The sequence below is a fragment of the Leptopilina boulardi genome, unplaced genomic scaffold (genome assembly GCF_019393585.1).
Source record: "Leptopilina boulardi isolate dan_hultmark-lab unplaced genomic scaffold, ZJU_Lbou_2.1 LbouV2_310, whole genome shotgun sequence".
Taxonomy (NCBI): domain Eukaryota; kingdom Metazoa; phylum Arthropoda; class Insecta; order Hymenoptera; family Figitidae; genus Leptopilina; species Leptopilina boulardi.
In genome coordinates this window covers 5,266,744-5,289,341 of record NW_026137875.1, presented here as the reverse complement: position 1 = coordinate 5,289,341, position 22,598 = coordinate 5,266,744, and the positions used below count along the sequence as shown (strand labels likewise).

At 25.3% G+C, this 22,598-nt stretch overlaps 1 protein-coding gene across 2 annotated transcripts in view; it reads right to left on the bottom strand.

The window, feature by feature from the left end:
* LOC127283578 (5-hydroxytryptamine receptor 2C-like) overlaps window positions 1-22,598 on the bottom strand; it is a 227,380-nt gene that overhangs the window by 174,860 nt on the left and 29,922 nt on the right. For both annotated transcript variants that reach the window (XR_007843371.1, XM_051308547.1), the window contains exon 2: window positions 8,500-9,839. Coding sequence is in view for 1 of the 2 variants with exons in the window: in XM_051308547.1 (XP_051164504.1) it covers window positions 8,500-8,844 (345 nt within the window). In the remaining variant the exon portion in view is untranslated. The remainder of the gene's footprint in view (window positions 1-8,499; window positions 9,840-22,598) is intronic.

The following is a 22,598-nucleotide window of genomic DNA, read 5'->3' as shown; positions in this document are numbered from 1 at the left end:
CTCTTTTTCTTTGTATTATCTTAAAATATTTCTTTTTATTCCTTTGATAATTTTTTGTTTGCCTTTCATTTTCAAAAAGTGAGCTTTTGAGAAAAAAAAAAAATAAAAAAGAGAGAAAGTGTAATAATCACCCTCACAGGACTGAAGTATCATAACTTCGATGCTCAATAAATATTTATTACAAGTGAATTTTATTTTTATGTATATTTTGAATATAAAAAAAAATATCCTTTCGTCCTCTGACTTTTCAGCCTGAGGGAAATCAAGGTGTGTACATATAAATCTAAACATTCAAGGATCTTATGTATAACACATGACATATTACTATTTCACTCTTGAGAAAAATAAAGTTGTAGTAAAATTTATTTCTATATTATTAATTTTTAAAATTAACTCACATTGATATTGATTAATCATTATTAAATGTACATTTATTTCAAAAATGTTTACAATTTTATTAATTAATAATAATTAATACATAATAAATTTTCTTAACATAAATTAATTTAATTATCGAATTAAATTAATTAATTAATTAATTAAATTAATTATAATATTTTGTCAATTCTTTATTTTATTATTGTAACTTTTAATAAAGTTTATATTGCAGACGTAATTTTCACTCTCTGTCAGTTTTGCTAAATTAGAAAACTTTATTTATATACCAAACAGACTTTTTTTTTACATGGAGTTGAAAGCATATTTAATCGTTTTGTGAAGTTATCTTCAAAAGTTTAACCAAGAGGAGATTTTTAAAATAATATTTTCAACTGGAGATGTATATTTTCTGAAGATAGCAAAATTTCAGTTCTTTTAGTTTTTTAAAATTTAGAACAATGAAATTGAATACGATGAATATATTTTTTTTTCAATTATAGTCATCATAAAAAAATGGAGATTTTATATAAAATAGTAAAAATTAATTGTCAACAGTAGAAAATTAAATATTATATATATAAATTAATGTTTTTAAAGTGAATTGTGCGAAAAAAAATACATTTTTGCTGAGTCAAAAATAATATCACCGTCATAAAATCGATCGTAAAATATAATTCTATTATTTTTTATCCCGTGTCACAATGAAGTATTATTTTTTTATAAATTTTACAAACTTCAAAGATAATAAATAAAATTTATCTTGCTCTCTAATCTTTTAATCTTCAATTTTTAATGGCTGACTCCAAAAAAATATCAATTTTTGTAAAAAAACAAAAACAAATAAACAGAATTTTTCAACAAAATAAAATATAAATTTGTACAGATTTTAACAAACATGAAAATTCGTATTAAATATTACATATAAATATTCATTATAAATTTCAATTAGTACACTGAAAAATTTTATTTGATTCAATTAATCAGTTACTTGACTATTATCAAATAAATATTTATTTGTATTAAATATTTATCATTTAATTCAATTAAATTGTACTTGTTTCAAGTACAGAAATTATTGGTCCAAATACGCAGTTTATTTAATTCAAATAAATATTTATTTGACAATAGTCAAGTAACAGATTATTTGAAACAAATAAATTTTTTTTCAGTGTACATTATAGTAAAGAAAATAATGTTATGAATTTTAATATATATAGTACAGTAGAATATATGTATATAGATCCAGTATATTGGTATTTATATTTTAAAGGTGAATGATTTCTTTTTTACGACAAACTGTAATACTTCAAGGCGTACAATATTTTTAAAATTATAATGAAAATAATTTTTCACTTTTTATTCTATTATAAAAGTGAACTAAGCAAGACTGAATACTGTTTGTTACAAGGAAAAGAAAGCTGTTAAGAATGCTTTTATCTCACCAGTTTGTATGTTATAAACTGAGGTTGTACTCTTGATATGTTTATAAAGAACCAAGAAAAGAGCTCTCAAAACTTTAATTAAAAATTCTTAAGATCCAACAAGCAACATTTATTAAACTTGCAAGTGAACATTTCTATTTTTATATCCTATACCAATTTTGTCAATACCTATGTTATTTAATATGTTAATTAATATTATAATTTATAAATTCGATTTTTAATTTAATTTCTAATTTACTTTTTAATTTATAATTTCCAATTTAATTTTTAATTTAATTTAAAAATTCACTATGAGAGGTTATATTATTTTTTAAAATAGAGAAATACAATGGAAAACAAGTCATTATTATCAGAAACAGGAAAAATAATTCTATATATACGTCTGTTTAAATAAAATTTGATTTATATATTTATAAAAGTTTAAATTTGTTAGGGAAAAATCGCAATATTTTCTAATCTAATTCAAATAGAAAAATCGTCTCTTATATATATATAGGTGATTCTCCGCGTAGCGCAAGATTTGGTGTCTGAAACTTTAAAAATATTTTTTTATCGAAATGATAAATATGAATACATATTTTTGAAGATAAAGTGTCAAAAAAAAATATCTATGGTGGTCCGGAAAAATTTTTTATAATTTTTTTAAACAAATTAAAAAAAAAGTTCTTTGCTTTTTGAATTCTATAAAATAGTTGAAATTTGATTTAAAATGTTTATGGAAATTTTTGGGGTAATTCACAAAAATATATATAGCGCGAACGACAATTAAAAATTTTTATTTCGGTAATTTATGTAAATTTATATGGGTTTTTTTTTTTGAAACAATAACATATTTTTTGAATCAAATTAAAATATATTAAAATAGAACAATTCATGATTTTAAACTAAAAGCCTAATGTTTTCTATAGAAACATTTTTAGTAGTTGTGATGAAAGTAGAATTTATTTTATCAAAGAAACATTAGGGGAATAGTGTCAGGGTTGGACACAGTTTTGTCTTTTTGTTTATAAATATTTTGTTTAGATAAATTCAGTCAATTGTGGTATATGGGTGGAAAGATCTACAAAAGAGGAACACTTTTGCTGTGGACCGTAAATTAATTGGTCCAAAATTAAAAAAGTTATAAACATTTAAAAAAAAAAAAAAATCTAGTCAGGGTTGGACTTTTCAGTCAGGGTTGGACACTTTTTGAAAATCGAAACGCATTATTGGAAAAACGTAAAATAACATTTGTAATGTTTTTTATTCTTATTTTTTCATGTTTATCTTTACTTATTGTTTACAAATTGTAAAGCTTCATGGGTTTAAAAAAGGAATGAACTCAAATTACAAAAAATAACGCTTTATTGTTCCAAATAACTCAATGAAATGATGAACAAAATTTATACAATTTAAGTATTATTTTTCTAATATCTTTGGCACAATTTTGCACTGAAATATCAATAAAATAAAATTTATTTATAAATTGTGTCAAATTCATAATTAATATGGGTGTCCAACCCTAACTAGAAGCATCATTTTCGAATTGTGCTAACCATAACCAGACATGTGTCGCGATTCGATTTTTCACTTTTTTTCTTCTTAAATTATGTACCCCACAATACATTCAATAAGCTTACCTTGCCGAATTCTTGCTTTTTTTACACATTTTTTAGGTTTATTCACAAGTCAAACAAAACTTTTTTTGTCTCTTCGATTGCACCGAAGTCACAGGAGACGCTACTTTTGATTCTCCAAAAATGTAATGCCACAAAAAGTTAGGTTACACTACTAGAAGATTCGTCACGTACGCACACAGGTGGCGCTAGTGCTCTTATTTAAAAAAAGCCAAGTGTCCAACCCTGACACTATTCCCCTATTTAATTTCAAATAAATGTACTCATTAATTAAATAAAAAAGTTGTTGTATTAAAAAATAGTGTTTTTAATTTTTATAAAAGTAACTTTGAAACAATACAAGTTGCTTTCGATTCAATAGCACATGCTGTTGTTATAATAACTCGCATACGTTCAAATGCAGATGCTATAAAATTGACAGTATACGTAGTTGAATCATAGAACCATTTATTCAATTATGTGGAATTAGAAATTTTTGTACTAAAATGCATTCTTTAACCAGGAATCACATTCCTACGATTTATTTTAATATAAATTAGATTTTTTAAAGATTAATTATTATTAGCATAATAATATTGACTTAAAGTAAAATAGAAATTAATTCAATAAAATCTGTAATATCATTTATTGTGTATACTTTGAATTGAATAGCATGGCATCTTCACTTCAAATATTCTTCAAATCAAACGCACAAAATATGCTATGTTAACAAGAGTGCATGCTATTAAATCTATGGCGTAATAATTTATAGCATATGCTATTGAATTAGTAGCGAATGTCTTCGAACGATATTGAATATGCCGTTTTATGCGACAAACTAATATTTCATTGATTCAATAGCATTTTTTTCTCAGTGTATGTTTCACATATATATAGACTAAAATAATATAACTACACTTTATTTAACCTTTATTATTTAATTATATTCTATTTTTTTTTAACTATTGAAGGGTCGGTGGATGTCGGTGGAGACGATTTTCTGATGCCCTATATAAATTTGAATCTTAAAAAGTGTAAAAAAGGATAGATCAATTAGAAAATTGCTGTTACTGAAGTAGAACTATATTAACATTTGACTTTTATTTAAATAATTCAATGTTTAATAATAAAACGCAGAATAACACACAAAAGTGCAGTCAAGTATAAATAGCAAAAGAAAAAGAAAATAATTATTTTTTTGATCAAACGTTTTTTTATTCAATTCCACTACAATATACAATACTAAAATAGCAACAGAAATTGTATTTATTAGTGCACATTTCTAAAAATATTAACTTTTTTGTATAAACATCCTGTGGGGACAGGTCAAATTTTGACGTTTTCAGCCTTAAAAACCACTTTTAACGAAAAATTATAATGTTAAATACAAAAGTAACTATTGGTTTTTGTTTGTAATCACGGAAATGACCTTTTTACACTGGAATCGAAATATTATGTGGACATTATTTGTGATTTTTCTTTCACAACATGAAAAAAAGCAAGTTGTGCGCTACGCGGAGAATCACCCATATATATATATATATATATATATATATATATATATATATATATATATATATATGTGTACGAATTTCTTTCGACTTCTCCTTTAATTTTATTCGTCTCGTTTTTAAGTGGTATCACTTGTTCCTCTTGGGGCAAGAGAAATGTCTTCCTCCTTTCAACTTGTGAAAAAGACTCATTCTTTAAAAGTGAATATTTTCTGCATTGTGATTTTCTTACTTTTCTATGTGTCTCGACAATATTAAAATACAATTTCCTTCAAAGATATCCCTTTTATTTATTTAAGAAAAAAGTAATAATTTACGAATTTAAATTATATTTATTTAGTCATATAGACCATTCATAACGTGTTTTACTGAAATACCTATAGAATTTTCCATTTTTCTTAAATAATTTCTAAAAATCAAAAATGAAATTCAAGATTTATAAATAGAAAAATTTTTTGGTTATGAAACTTGTTAATTGATAAGTTCAAGTGTGCCAACTATGTAACACCAAACTGTGTAGTAGTGGCGCTAAATTTAAAAATTGTTGTGATAAATTGATTATTTAATAATAAAATTTGTTATTTATATTAATTATAAAGAAATTATTTTCTTACGATTTTTTTATATTAATTTTTCTTAAATATTTTATATGAAATTCAACTTTTATAAATATAGTAGAATTTTTTTCGAGAGTCGCTTTATTTTGATCTAAATCTCAAAAGATATGGAATTATCAAAAGGTCGAATTTCATAAAGTTGAATTACCATTTTATCAAATTGTTGAAAGTCGAATTACCAAAAGATAAGATTTCTAAAGGTTCAAATTTTTTGAAATTTAAATTATCAGAAAATCGAATTTTCAAAAGTTTCAATTATTATTAATAATAGATAGAATTCTAAAAAATTCGACTGTCAGATTTATCTAATTTTCAAATAATTATTTGAATTACCAAAAGATCATAAAAATACGAATTTCTAAAAATCCAAATTACCAAAAAATAGAATTTTTAGAAGTTCAAAATAAACAAATCATTAAAATTCTAAAAAAAAACTAAACAAACCTTGAAATTTTTGAAATAAACCACGTCAAAATCATTTTAAAAATAACGTGAAGTTTGTTATTAATTCAATTTATTTTACAGAACTTCTAATGCAGCAAAAATAAGTTGAGGTTATTTTTTATGTAATATGTATTAAAATTCTTTTAAAAATCATTTTTTCAATTTTACTTACAGTAAAAATTAACTATTCTTTTTCCTTTATTCTTTACATTCATTTTTTTTCTTAACCCTTAAAGGTCACACCTCAAAATAATATAACGTAATGGTCATGTGGGGTCAATCCCACGCAGCAGAACAGATGCTATTTCCCTTCTACTAAATTCTTCGACTCAATTCTGTAACTAAACTGTAGTTTAAAGTCTAATCGTTAAAATCCATTAGTATTTTTCCACATTTAAAATTTTTTGCATATTGAAAAAATGTATAGAAAAAAAAAATTGCAATTTCATTATCATCCATTTCAGTTTTTATTAAAATTGATTTCCTTTTTCTAAATTTCTCTTATTAATTGTAATATTTGTGACTTATTTCGACATGTTTTGATTATGTATTTCCCCGTTATTTAGTGTGTTTTTATTAAAAATTTATTATTCACCCTTTTTCTCTATTAATATTTGTTTATACTATGACAATGATTAATTTTCTCTTTTTATGAGTTTTGACTATTCCTTAAAGATTTTCTTATTTATTATTAATTTATTTTTTAATTCATTAATTTTTTTAAATTATTTAATCGATCTTGGAATTTCGTGACAAGAGATCACAAATTTAACTTTTGTCATTTATCATTTGTTTTGTCCATTTTGTATTTTTAATCATCAATAATTTTGAAAATTGTTTTTTAAATCAAAAATGTTTAATTATAAATTAAAATTTATCTTTTATAAAACATTTTATTTTTTAGTATGACATATAAATATGAATACATTTTATTTTTAATTTACTATAAGAAATGAACATTTATATTTATTACTAAATTTCGAATTAAAGGTGAAAGAGAATATAAAGGTGACCATTAAATATAAGAAAGAAACAGTTCTCTACTGGAAGCCGCTAGATGTCACTAGTCATAGAAAGAGCTCCAGAAATGGAGGTAGATTTTTAAATTTGAAAATTTGTACTTCATAACTAAATTTTATATTTATTGAAAATGAAAAATATTATAAAAATTTTCGAATTCGAATCATAGCTAATTCGAAATCTTCGAATAGATTGATGTTAAATCTTTTTGATTCGAATCGAATATTCGCTAATTTGATTCGAACTAATCGCACATCTCTACTCATAGACTATACGCAAATATATAAAATATAAATTGATCGCTACAAATTGGTGCTTTCGATGTGCTCACAGATCACTGTTGGATTATGTTCCGGATCACTCAGTTGTGCACAAATTGAATTTGTAGTAAAATGCATAAAGTTCAAAGCAGAACAGCTTCGCGAAAGTCGTACGCAAACATGGTTCATGAGATAGAAAAGGACATAAATATATATCTCTGTCCTTTTCTAACGCATGCATCTCGTTCACGAATGACTTTCGCAAAACTTTTCTGCTTTGGCCCTAACCCGCACACATGTGATTTTAAAAATACAAAAATACATTATTTAAACAAAATTTAAGCAATTAAAAGTGATATCGAAATTTTTTTAATACTGCGCGTTTGAATTAGTTTCTGCATGTCAATTATTGTGTCGAAAATAATGTATTTAGAGGTTAGAATGCCCGCAGTAATTCAAGAAGGTCTAAAATAATTTATCCAATCATTTTAAAATACCTATTTATAATCAACTTAAATTATAAATAATTATTATTTTTTAATATCCGCAGTAATTTTTCTTTCAAAATATAAAAATTTGAGGTTATGAAAATGTAAACAAAGACGAAACTTTGACTTGGACTATAACAGTTAAAACGATTAAAACCATGGAGTAGTATAAGGAGACCGAACTACGTACATTGACAGTGGAACAAATTTTGGTAACCGCTTAGTGTCATAAAAATACGTAATGGAACACAAGCGCTCTCGTGGGAAGTATGTAAACAGTGAGAAAAATTAGAAGTACGTTTTGAACATAACCCAAAAATACATTGCTCCTTATTTTTAAAACTTTTACAATGGCTGACTGTCCAGCTGAGTTTAACACAATCAGTGGCGCTAGTGTTCCATTACGTATTTTCATGACACTAAGCGGAGTAAGCCAATGTGATCTAGAGTAATCTAATCTGTAATCCCAACAATGAAGGATATCACATTTTCAGTCTTCTAGAGAAAAATTTTTATATTATTCCCCAAAATTATGTCACTATTCTTTTTTGGAATCTAATGCACGTTCACATTTTGTCGCAATTTTAAAATTATGAGCCAATAAAAATTATGGGTTCTAGGAATTAATATTTCCAAAGCGATTGAACACTTCTGAGTGATCACTTCTGAGCACGTCGAAAGCACCCATTATTATGATCTTTACGTGTTAAAGTACAAAATATAAATCTTTTGGATAAAACTCACCTGACCGAAAAAGGTTGAATTGCAATCACGAATTCTTGGCATCTTAGAGAGGAAAGCACCTTCGATACTCTCCAGACCTCTCAATACCAGAGAAACATTGAAGTCGCAACCAGTAAAATCGCAAGGTCTACAAAAGAGGGTCGCCGACAATGACGACGACGATGCTGCTGATGATGATGAAGTTGACATTGTCGATGAAGGTTCAACAGTGCAAAAATGATCATAACCAGTCACGGTCGTTCCGCACTCTTCCATGCAGCCCAGAAAGGTACTGTTGCAAGACACCTGATGCAATATTGCACTCAGGTCGCTCGTCCAGCTCAAATTACTCTCGGCCGTCAACATGATATGGAAACTCGTTCAGAAAATCGCGCACACGAGACATTTACAATCTCGGCACTCACTCTCACCCTCCGCGACTCCTCCCACCCTTTCTTTAATTAACAATACGCATTGTTATCTCACTTCATTTTCATAAAACACTTCCTCATCTTCTTCATGTTCACTGAATAACACTATGAAAAAACATTCAAATTCACAAATGAAATAATTTCACATTTTCATTTATTATATTTTACACCACATATCATAAGCCATTTATTTTATTTTTATTATATACTTTTTAATTGAAATTAATTGCTTCTAATTGTTTCCAACGCATTTTTTTTATTATTGTATATATATATATATATTACACTGTATCACTGATTGTGATTTTAAGAGTAGATGTTTAATTTCCCTTGGGTCATTTTCTATTTTTTAAAACTTCGTTTTTACACTTATTTTTGGATTATTTGTTTATATTTTTATAACTATATATTATAATTTCCAGCTGTATATTATATTTTCTACATCGATATTTCTATACAATTATCGCTTATTTTTTTAAATACATTAACTTGAGCTTCTTTTATTTTTCTTTGAAAATGTCACGAGATTGGGAGTATTTAATTTCTGTTGAAAATATATTATTCGTTTTATGTTAATTTTTCCTTTTAATAATGAAATTAAAGGAATGTTCAATTTAATTCGAGAGAATTATAATTTATTGCAAGTTATCAATATATATGTGTTCCTTCTTTGAAAATGTTTTGGTTTATTGCAATAAATTCGTGCTCGACAATTTCCTCTTACGAGACTTTAAATTTTAATGAGTTCATATTTGAGTTCACAATGTTACGTTTTTACGACATACGAATAACGAGAAGTATAGAAGCTCTTTACGACTTGCAGCTTTTATTGCTTCCCACAAGTTCGATTTGGCACCATGAAGAAGAATTGCATTTTACTGGTTTGTTACATTTCCATGATTCCATTTTTTTTTTAATTACGACCGATACCTGAAACATAAATAAAAATAGAAATTAATCAATGACCTGTTTGATTTATAATTTTTTTATTGTAGTATTTATGATATTTATAATTTATATTAAATTTAAGATTATTAAATTTACAGTATATAAAATACTTAATAGTTTTGAAAAATCTCACACGCATGGGGAATCGAACACAAGACCCTTGGGACGCGAGACATGTACTCTGACCACACAGCCACGTCAATTGTCTACCTAACACTGCTTCTTAAATATTAAAACTGAACTATATTCTTTTTATAATAACAAAATAATGTAAGAAATTATTCATCGTTCAATTGTACTTTGGTTAAATTTTGTTTTCTTGTTATAAGTTAGAGTGTGATGGGAAAATCGAGTGTTGGTATCTGAGTATTCGCGCGATTTGTCATTCACGAGTTTCGATAAAAGTCGGATAATTTCGGGGAAAAGGCGCCAAAGGGAACGATGAGGCGTGGGCACCGCTAGACAAGAAGAAAGTCGCATTATGGGGGGGTCGCGTTCTGGGAATTAATAAAATAGATTTCCGCACACGATTTGTCCTCACTTTTCCGGTCTGGTTGATAGAAGTTGCGCCACGTCTTTGCGAGTCGCCGACTGCCCAAAGGTATTAATGATAATTATGCAAATTTAGATTCAATTAAATATTTTCTAATTATAAAAATCAGTGTCAACATTTTGTTCTTGATTATTTTTATATATATTTCATGGTTTTATTTCTGGTTATTAATAAAAAGAGTGGCGCGTTCTCAACGTGGAAAAAGGGATCTGAGGACGGTGCGTGTGCGGATGTCTCAGGACGTGAGGTCTACAGGGTGTTATTTAATATAAATATTCTGCGGAGGTTTGGGCCCTATGACGACGCGGATATTTGTAATAATTGAAATATCATTGGATTCTGAATTTATTGTGCACACTGACGAACGAGTCCAGCGGTGCCAACACACCATCGACGAGGCTATTATCCGGTGCCACACCGTTATTCCCCACGACGTCAACTATCACCGACTAGATAAGTCTTTGATTCGAATTTTATTATTTTATTATTTCCATTTATATTGAGATATTTAATACTTTTATGCTCTCAATATCATTTTTCTAATGTTCTCATCTTTTATATTCTCTACTATATGTTTTTGGATCTCAGATATTTTCTCATTTTATCACCTCAAATGTCTTTGTGATTGAACTCTCGAATTGTGAATGTATTTTAAGTCGAAGTATGATTGAGTGAATGTCTCGCGTGTATAAATTTTTAGATTAAGAAATTAAATTTGTAAAATTGAATTTATTGACTCTGATTTATTGAATATATTGTTTATCATTATTTTGTTGTATTGAATTTGTGTCGTGTACCTGATTTTATTTATTAATTAGAATATTCAAATTACTCGTTAATGAACTCTTTTAATTTAAAATTTTGTTTAACGTTCTTTCGATAATTTTAAAGATATAAAATTTTATTACAATAACTATACATTAACTTTACATTTTTTGAAGTGGAAATTAAAAAATTTATATCTACCTAAAAGACTTTAATTTTGGATAAAACAAAAATTTTGAAAGGTTTTAGTCGATGGGAATTTAAAAAAAAAATACAAAATTTAAAATGAACAAAAATTAATTTTCCATTTTTGTCCATCCTGTATGTATTTAAGACCCAAATAATGCAATAAAAAAAATATAACTTCGTATGATTATTAAAATTTGAAGGGGTAAATATAAAAATGAAGCCTTCCCTTCAATAAGGCACACTAAAAAAATTTATTTGATGAAAATAATCAGTTACTTGACAATTAATAAATAAATATTTACTTGAAACAAATAATTTTTATTTGATATGAATAAATATAATTTAATAATGAATACAATCGAATACATTTTATTTTCTGTGCAAAGTGAGACAATATCTGTACGGTTTATTATTAATATTTTTATTATTTATTTACGTGTATATTATTATTATTTTTTTTAATAATTTCCCTATAAATTTTGCATTTTATAATTGCTTACTATTATTATTATTATTACTAAAATTATTGTGAAAACTATAATTTTTTAATTTTTAAACTTTTTTCATTATTTACTGTAAAAAAAGCAAAAAAAAAAAAAAAAAATGTTAAAAAATCCGTAGATTTTTTTTTTAATTAATATAGATTAAATAAAAAACAAATTGAAATACAGTTTATGGATCAGAAAGTGAACAAAAGAAATATACAATAAGAAAATCCTTTCACACAATTTCACTTCTACTTCTTTCTTTTAATTTCTTTTTATCCAAGCGAAAACCAGAAATAACGGAAGGATAAATTTCAGGATTAAAAGATAAGTTACAATAGTCTAAAAGAAGAAATTAACGATTTTGGAGCACTTCCGGTAATTTTCTTTTGTTCTAATATGTTCGATATATATATACACTTGTGGTATTTCATATGAAAACGGAGACGTAGAGAATTTTTTTTTTCTCTTTTATACAATAATTGATAGTGATTTGAATGCTTATAGGTATAAGTAGTACTAAAAATTTTAACTTAAAATTTTTAATATTTTTAATGTTAGCACATTTAAACCATAAAACAAATAAAGTTTGGAAAAAAATGCTTTTTCTTTCATTTATACGTTTATAAAAAATAGTGAAAAAAGTAGTATACGTTTTTTTTTAAATAGAAAATGTTAAAAAATTAAAAATTTTTTTTTTTCAATTTGTCCTTTCTATATTATATTTTATTATGATTTCAAATTTTAAATAATATTCTCGATATTTTTGAGATTGAAAAACAAGTTCAAGTATTAAACACAAAGTTTATTTTTTTAAATAAATTACAAATTGAAAAATTTTTTTCTAAAACTTTAAGATTTTCTATTTCCTGCAAAAAATTGTAAAAGTCAACGTGGCTGTGTGGTCAGAGTACATGGCTTGCGTCCCAAGTGTCCTGGGTTCGATCCCCCATGCGTGCGAGATTATTCGAAATTATTCTTAACTGTTTTATATACTGTATGTGTAATAATAATAATAATAATAATAATAATAATAATAATAATAATAATAATAATAATATACTAACAATAAAAATAATATAATAATAATCTTAAATAGAATATAAATTAGAAATAAAAAATTCTAAAAGCTGTTATTTATTTAAAATAAAAATTGTAAATTACAGAAATTTGAAAATTTTTCACTTGTGAGTGGCTGATTGATATCAACCATTACTACTAATAAAAAAAATTATATTTAATTATTTTTAAAGTCTGGTGTGTTTTAAAAAACATTTATATAACTTTTTTCCCCTTTAAAAAAAAAATAAAGTTATTAATGAAAAAAAACATAGTTGTTAACATTTTTTAAGGCAAATATTTTTGAAAAAATTTCTCATATGACATTCCTTATTTATATTTAAATAAATTAAAAAAAAAAATTTGTCCTTCAAGGATAAATTTCAAGGATAGCTGTATACGAATTTGTCGAAACTGTAAAAAATTTAAGCGTATAATTTGAAGGCAAAATATATGAATATATGTATATTTCTATTGGATGTGCACAATCTTTCTTGGATAACTTTTTTCGATAAGAATGTGTGTATATATATATATCGTTTGAGAAACAACGCAGGTGTTAAGAAAGTTTGACGTGAAGCTTTCACAAGTACGTTTAAGTTTTCACAATCAATTGCTTTACGATAGAATTTCTCCTTGAATCGACACGCTTGCGGACGGGACAAGTAAAGAAGTATAGATGAAAAGCGCGGGATTGCCCTACTAAAGTTTTCAATAAATAGAATACAGTGAACATGCATCCATATTAGAACTGGCAAAAAGATGTTAAAGCATTTTGTCTCTCTCTCTCTCTCACTCTTTAGGTACTTATATAAGTTTCACTTAATACATAAAGCAAATGGAGTTTTATAAGGTTTCACTCGACATTTTTTTTTATTTTAAAAAAGAAATGAAAAAAATACCAGTAAACTTCCTCTAAGTGAACTTCTTATAGAATTTAAAAAGTTTAAGAAAACTGTCGATAAGTATCTATAGCTTGTGGTGTGGTCAAAAGTTTCTTTAAAAAAAAAAAAACGAGAATCACATTTTTTTTCTCTTTAATTTATTTTTACATTTTTTTTTTTATAGTGGAAATTTCATTTTTCTTTGGAAGAAAATATATATGGGCGATTAAATGTGAAATTTACCTATGACATTTTAAATTCGGAAAAATAAATTTTTTTTTTGTTCCTTGCTGATAAAATTTGGTATACGTATATATTTTTTTTATTTCTTTATAAGTGCCCAAATTTTCGAGTTATGAATTTTTAAAAATCGAAGTATTTTCGAGGTATTTTAAAACTGGACCAATTTTCAATGACATCTAAACTCTAAAAGTATTGAATTTGGGAATTTTCGTCAAGAGAAAAAAGGTTCAGTTAATTTTTTTAAAAAAACCTCGAAAAACTCACAATCAGTTTTATAAAAATTCATAACTCGAAAATTTGGGCACTTATAAAAAAAAAAAAATACGTATCCCATTTTTTTCTATAACGAACGAAGAAAAATATATCTATCCGAATTTAAAAGGCCATAGGTAAATTTCACGTGGAATCGCCTTTTTTGTTGAGTAAAATAAATTTTATTTTTTCTTCACAAAGATATTGTCAAAAAAAAAAAAAAAGTAATTTTCTTCTTTCGGTTAAAAAAAAGGAATTTACTACTATTCTTTACTTGAACGATTTAAATTTTAAGGAAAAGTGAAAGATAATGGAATCGTGAAATGGCTTTTCAACAATTTAAATCCAATCGCCTGTAAAAAAAAAACTTTTCGAAACTCGCAAATAATAATGAATTGAAATGAAAAAAAAATAAAATAAAACAACATTAAATCATGTTCCTGGAGAAAAGTATCGGAAAATACTTTACACCTTTCCGTCAGGAATTATTTATCGACACCCTTTCAACTTATTTTTTTTTTTTTTTTAACATTGAAAAATCTCTTTCACAAATTGAAACAGTATAAAAAGGTATTTTTCATGAAATTCGCAAATTAATATGTAAATTTCAAATAAAATTTTTTTTTAATATTTAAATATTATACAAAATATTAATATTTAATATAATAAATTTTTTTTTATATATATAAATATGAGCTACTTTTTATAACCTAAATATTTATCGAAAATTTATATTTCTTTAAAACAGTATTTATAATTGCAAATTTATTTGCGGTTGATTGGAATCTGTCAAGTAGTGAAGCTTTAAGTAGTGACAATCGATTTTAGTCAGACGTGCCTTTTACTTTATCATTTCTATATAAAAGATTTAAAAAAAAATTATTTCTCCTTTAAATTAAAAATATACTTTTTATAATTTACATTTTAATTCTTTTTTTTCAAAATAATTTAAAAAAAAAAATTAATAATTTTTTTTTCATATAAAAACAGAATTCTTCATCGCTCGGTTTTTTTTTCGATTTAAAAAAAGTAATCCTCTTATACTCACTGAGAAACAATTTTTTCGAGAAAATCACGTCAATATAGTGTTTATCGCGTTTGCTGGATTTTTCTTAAGAATTTGAGACTAAGCACAATTTATTTTACAGGAAGCTTTTTTCATTTCAAAAGTTCCTTTCTTATGATACAGCGGGGAAAAGTGTTTATTGCACCACACACATCTGTATAAAAGGAATACTTTTGTATTAAGTTTGGAAACACGCGGTTGACCCATTTTTAAAAAAAAATATATATATATATATATAAAATATTTGAAAAAAAATACAAACAAAAATTCTCAGTTACCTTCAAATACCTATAATATATATTATAGAAAAATGATCACGAAGTAAAAATATGATTTTTTCAAATTTATTTCTTAATAATTATTAAATAAAATACTCGACTATTGGATTATTTTCTCCATTTCTAAATCTTCTTTTCTTTCGTTTTTTTTCTCTCTCTTTCTATCTTTCTCTATTTTACTTCCTCTCCAATGGTGAACCAAAACTTTTTTCGCTTGGCTTAAAGGATATCCGAAAAACTTCAGCATTTTCACTCCGCCCAACTGCAAATCTTATATTTCGAAAGTACCGTAAAATGTCGAAAGTAAAGTGCCTCTATTTTATCATAACTTTTACTGGTAGAAAACTTTCCCAAAATGTGGATGCCCAGAGGAGTCACTTGTGGAATTTGTCAAAAGCGACATTCCAATGACCCTTCAAAAAGGCAGAGATTTCTTTAAAAATCCGATATTTAATATTATACCAATAGGGTAAAAGCACCAGTTACCGAGGGTGCACCAGTTCTCGATAATTTTAATTTTATTTTTTCTATAAATAGTATATTATTGAAAATTTATAGACAAAAATAATTTGTAAATATTCTTTATACTTTCAACTATAGATTCACTTAATAAAATTTTATATAAACGCCACTAAAATAATTATTCAATTAAAATTAAAATGCATTGCTGTCAATTTTACTCGATTCATCATTTTCTTAATACTTCAGGTTGATGAGAATAAAATTTTAGAAATACAAATTAATTATATTATTAATTATTTTTTCTGTGAAAAAATATTTGTATATTATTGTAGAACAACTATATTGAGTTTGCATGTAAAAATATATGTTAAAATAATTATTTTATATTTTTTAAAAAGAAATCATCGGTATCTGGTTCCATATTTTAGGTTTTCTCCATTTTTCGAGGTAATGACTCGAGAATTGGTGAATTCAGTTTTTTAGCTAATGCACCAGTTCTTGATGGTTCGAAACAGAAAAACAAATAAATTAGAAAGTAGGTTAAGTTATTGTTTATCAAACAACAAACAATGATCAGAGATGCAAAATACTAATAGGTAAGTTATTTTTTATATCACAAATTAGAAAAAACATGTTAATTTTGAAACATTTATTTTTCTATTTGTCAGATTTATAATAAAAAGTGTGTGCTTAACATATTTGATTAAATGAGCTATTTTTAAATTTTTTTAAAAAACTTGAATAATTTTCTACTTATTACTGTTTACCAAAAAAAGTTTTCAATTTAATATTTTAAACTAAACATTTACAATTTAAAAAATATTTTTCTTTCCTGGTAATTTTCTATGATATTTTAATCTTAAAAATAAATACATACTCGACTTTTTAAGTTTTTGTAAAGGTTAAGGAAGTTCATCCCAAAATCGATTTTCTACAGATTTTTTAAAAATTTTTAAGATGTATTATTGACATCACGTTACATGTGTTGTTCAAATTTTATTGAATTTTACCGTATCATTTTCAAGATAAAAATTGATAAAGTTTGAAGTTTTACATGGGAACAGTGAAAAAACATGAAAAATGACCATGTTTTCATTAATTAAAAAAAAACGGTTCTACAGATTTTTTTCAAAAACCACGAAGTAGTATAAGGAGACCCCACTGCTATATTAAACCCTCGAAAAGTTGAAGCTGATTTCCCCGTTTCTTTTACAATTAACGGAGGTATCGAACCTATCGGAAAATTTGAGAACTAGTTACCCACACTGACACAAAATGTGTACATACAGTTACTAACACATAGAACTTTCGCAAAATGGCTGCCGTGACATAACCTGCATAAACTGATTGTTTTTATATCGGTTTGTTTTTTTCTGGTTTTTGAAAATAATTTAAAGAAAAGTAAGGAAATATGATTAGTGGTTCCATTAGAGGTTGAAAAACAAATTGTTTTAAAGGCAATACAAAATATAAATCTATTTATAAAACTATTTTCAAAGAAATCCAAATAATAATAATGAGTTTCATTTTAAATATAAATCTTATTAAAGTATATTTTTATCACAACCATAATTAAAAAAAAATTTAAACAGTTTAATAATTTATATTCACTTGCAGTTACTAATTTTACTTCGTTACTGTGTTTTTACACAACATAAATAATTGTGGTGCCGTAATTTTCCCCAAATCTCAAATGTCATAATATTCATTTGACATAAAACCAGTTGACATAACCAATATTTGTCATAATTTTTTTGGTCATAATTTTACTTTAGCATAAATTTTAATTGACATACTAATTATTCAGCATAATTCGCATTTGACAGAATGTTTATTTAGTATAAGTTATATTCGGTATAACTTTCAATTGTCAAAATTTTTATTTGGCATAATATACATTTGTCATAATCTTTATTTGACATAATTTTCATTGATCATAATTTTAATTTGGCATAATTATCATTCATCATAAAATGTATTTGATATAATGTTCATTCGTCATAACTACTTTTTGACATAATATTTATTGGTAATAATTCTTAACTGGTATAACGCTAATTTAACATAATGACTATTGGACATAATGCTCATTTTTCATAATTCTTAATAATCATAACTGTCATTTGTAATAATCACTGTTTGATATAATGTTTATTATTAATAATCAGCAATTGACATAACGCTTATTTAGTATAATGTGTATTTGACATAATGTTCATTTGTCATAATTTGCATTTCACAAAATGCTCATTTGTCATAATTCTTATTAGTCATAACTTTCATTTGTCATAATTTTTATTTGGCATAATTATCATTTAGTATAAAATATATTTGATATAATGTTTATTCGTCACATCGATTGTTTAATATAATTTTCATTTATAATAATTCTTAATTGGCATAAATTCAATTTAACATAATTGTTATTTGATATAATGTTAATTTGTCATAATTTACAATTCTCATAATGCTCATTTGTCATAATTCTTATTAGTCATAACTGTTATTTGTCATAATTACTGATTGACATAATGTTAACTTTTTATAATAAGCACTTGACATAATGTTTATTTCGCATAATTTAAGTTTGACATAATGTTCATTAGACATAATTTTAATTTGACATAATGTTCATTGTTCATAATTTTTATTTGTCATAATTATCATGCAGTATAAAATGTACTTGATATAATGTTCATTTGTCATAACTATTTTATGACATAATGTTTATTTGTAATAATTTTTAATTGGTATAACACTAAATTAGTATAATGTGTATTTGACATACTGTTCATTTGTCATAATTTTCATTTGACATAATTCCCATTTGTCATAACTTTATGTGTCAACGATTTTTTGCTGTATCTTCCCATCCTTGGTTTTTTAATTAGTAGTTTGTATATGTTGGTAAAGTAGATTAGGTGGCGCTGTCTAATATTTCTGAAATTAATTCTATCTTGCTTTTAAATGTGAAAAATTACTTTTTTTTCCAAGTTACAATTTTAATATTGTACAATTCAATTACATTTTTTTAAAAATAATATGACAATTCATATTAATAATGATGACATTAAAAAATTGTACAATATTAAAATTGTAATTTTCATATTTAAAAGCAAGATAGAATTAATTTCAGAAATATTAGACAGCGCCACCTAATCTACTTTACCAACATATACAAACTACTAATTAAAAAACCAAGGATGGGAAGATACAGCAAAAAATCGTTGACACATAAAGTTATGACAAATGGGAATTATGTCAAATGAAAATTATGACAAATGAACAGTATGTCAAATACACATTATACTAATTTAGTGTTATACCAATTAAAAATTATTACAAATAAACATTATGTCATAAAATAGTTATGACAAATGAACATTATATCAAGTACATTTTATACTGCATGATAATTATGACAAATAAAAATTATGAACAATGAACATTATGTCAAATTAAAATTATGTCTAATGAACATTATGTCAAACTTAAATTATGCGAAATAAACATTATGTCAAGTGCTTATTATAAAAAGTTAACATTATGTCAATCAGTAATTATGACAAATAACAGTTATGACTAATAAGAATTATGACAAATGAGCATTATGAGAATTGTAAATTATGACAAATTAACATTATATCAAATAACAATTATGTTAAATTGAATTTATGCCAATTAAGAATTATTATAAATGAAAATTATATTAAACAATCGATGTGACGAATAAACATTATATCAAATATATTTTATACTAAATGATAATTATGCCAAATAAAAATTATGACAAATATTTAATTTACTGACTAATAAGAATTATGACAAATGAGCATTTTGTGAAATGCAAATTATGACAAATGAACATTATGTCAAATACACATTATACTAAATAAGCGTTATGTCAATTGCTGATTATTAATAATAAACATTATATCAAACAGTGATTATTACAAATGACAGTTATGATTATTAAGAATTATGAAAAATGAGCATTATGTCCAATAGTCATTATGTTAAATTAGCGTTATACCAGTTAAGAATTATTACCAATAAATATTATGTCAAAAAGTAGTTATGACGAATGAACATTATATCAAATACATTTTATGATGAATGATAATTATGCCAAATTAAAATTATGATCAATGAAAATTATGTCAAATAAAGATTATGACAAATGTATATTATGCCAAATAAAAATTTTGACAATTGAAAGTTATACCGAATATAACTTATACTAAATAAACATTCTGTCAAATGCGAATTATGCTGAATAATTAGTATGTCAATTAAAATTTATGCTAAAGTAAAATTATGACCAAAAAAATTATGACAAATATTGGTTATGTCAACTGGTTTTATGTCAAATGAATATTATGACATTTGAGATTTGGGGAAAATTACGGCACCACAAATAATTATATCATGTTTATATCCATGGAGATTCTCCATGTTTACATCGCTCATGTCACTTTTAGCAGACGAAATTTCGGAGGTATCAAATTTTCCCGTTAGGGTTCGACACCTCCGTTAATTGTAAGAGAAACGGGGAAAACGGCTTCAGCTTTTCTGGACAGTGGGGTCTCCTTATACTACTTCGTGTAAAAAACTAATATGTTTTAAATTATGAGTTTTAACAGTTTTTACAAAAATATGAAATTTTTTTACCGTTTGGTTGTGAAGTAAATGTTAATCAAAATTAGCAACTTTTGAACTTATCCCATGTAAATAAAAGAAAGAAGAGGAGAAACGGCAACATAACCTCTAAATTGGCCACACGGAGAAAAAGAAAAAGTAATTTTTACTACTTTCAAAGTAAAACTGGACCAACTCGAAGTTTCTGCGCATCTCTGGCAATTTTTACTCCAAAAATAGTAAAATTTATTATTTCTGTAGTAAATTTTACTGTTTCCGTAGTAAGTTTTACTATTTCTAGAGTAAATTTTACTATTTTTGGAGTAAAAATTGCCAGAGATGCGCAGAAACTTCGAGTTGGTCCAGTTTTACTCTGAAAGTAGTAAAAGTTACTTTATAAAAGAAATCTTTTTTCTCCGTGCAGTGGAGCTCAACTTTTATGGACTATAGCTGTCGGTTTTAAACTTACGGAAAACCCCTAATAGAATGAGTACCGCTTGAAGGGATGAACCTCCTTAATTGTTAGGTTATTTGTTTACAAAATGTCACCCTCGAGAACTGGAACCGAACCTCGAGAAATTGGTTCGCGACCATCGAGAAATGGTGATTTTGCTCAATTGACATTTAATTACAATTTTTATTTATCAATTTAATTTAATTTACAAAAATAAATATAAATATTGAACATTATTAAATTTTTTATCCAAATATACAAAAATCAAATTTTGATATATATTTACCGCTGAGAAAAAAAATATCAAAGTCAGGCGTCGTCTTAAATTCGCGAGAACTGGTGCTTTTACCCTACTTATAATATTTTCATAGAATTTATATTATAAGCTATCAAAATAATTATTTACTAGTTATTATTTTTTTATTTTCTAAACTGAAAAAAAAAATTTATTTGCTTCAAATAATCGGTTACTTGACTATTATCAATTGATTATTATTAATTCTAATTGTACCTACAATTTATGTAAAAAATTAAAAAATCGAACTTTTTCCAAGGCAAACTGTAATATGATTTTCTAAAGTATTTTGATGCGCTGAACATGAATCTGAAGTCTGATTTTCTCCATAACGTCAGGATTTTTTTTCTAACCTCAAAAACATGTTTAATCAAACAAGTAACTCAAAACTTTTATGGGCTTGGATTCTAAGGGTTTTTGAGGTCGCTGATTACGAATATGATCTCAAATTTTCGAAATTCAAAATGGCGGATAAGTTTTTAAAAAAAAATTACTAGATTTTCATGCAAATCAATATATAGGAGTTTTTGGGGTCGCTGATCACGAATCCGATGTTAGATTTTAAAAATTCAAAATGGTGGATGCAATATAAAGAACAATTTTATAAAAAGTTATGGGATTTTCATGCAAATCTGTATTTAGGGAAAACTTTTTAAAATTGTCCTCCATATTGCATCCGCCATTTTGAATTTTAAAAATCTGATATCAGATTCATAATCAGCGACCCCAAAAACTCCTAGAAAACAATCCCACAAGAATTTAAAGTTACTTGTTTGATTACACTAAGAAAAATGTTTAGTATCATCTACCAAAGTTTGGTTCTCTCTACCAAATTTTTTATTTAACCCCATCGCAGTCGAGTAGAAAAATCGTTTGTGGGCCCAAAACGGTCCAAAAAAAAAGTTTCCAAAAAAATTTTATATCATCATATTAAAGGTTTTTGGGGTCGCTGAATCCAAATTTGTGGTCAGATTTTAAAAATTCAAAATGTCGGACCCAATATGGCGGAAAAATTTAAAGTTGATTCGATTCGTTCAAAATTTGGTACTCGGGGTTTTTTGGGTCGCTAAATTTTAAAGTGATACGATTCGTTCAAAATCCCGAGTACCGAATTTTGA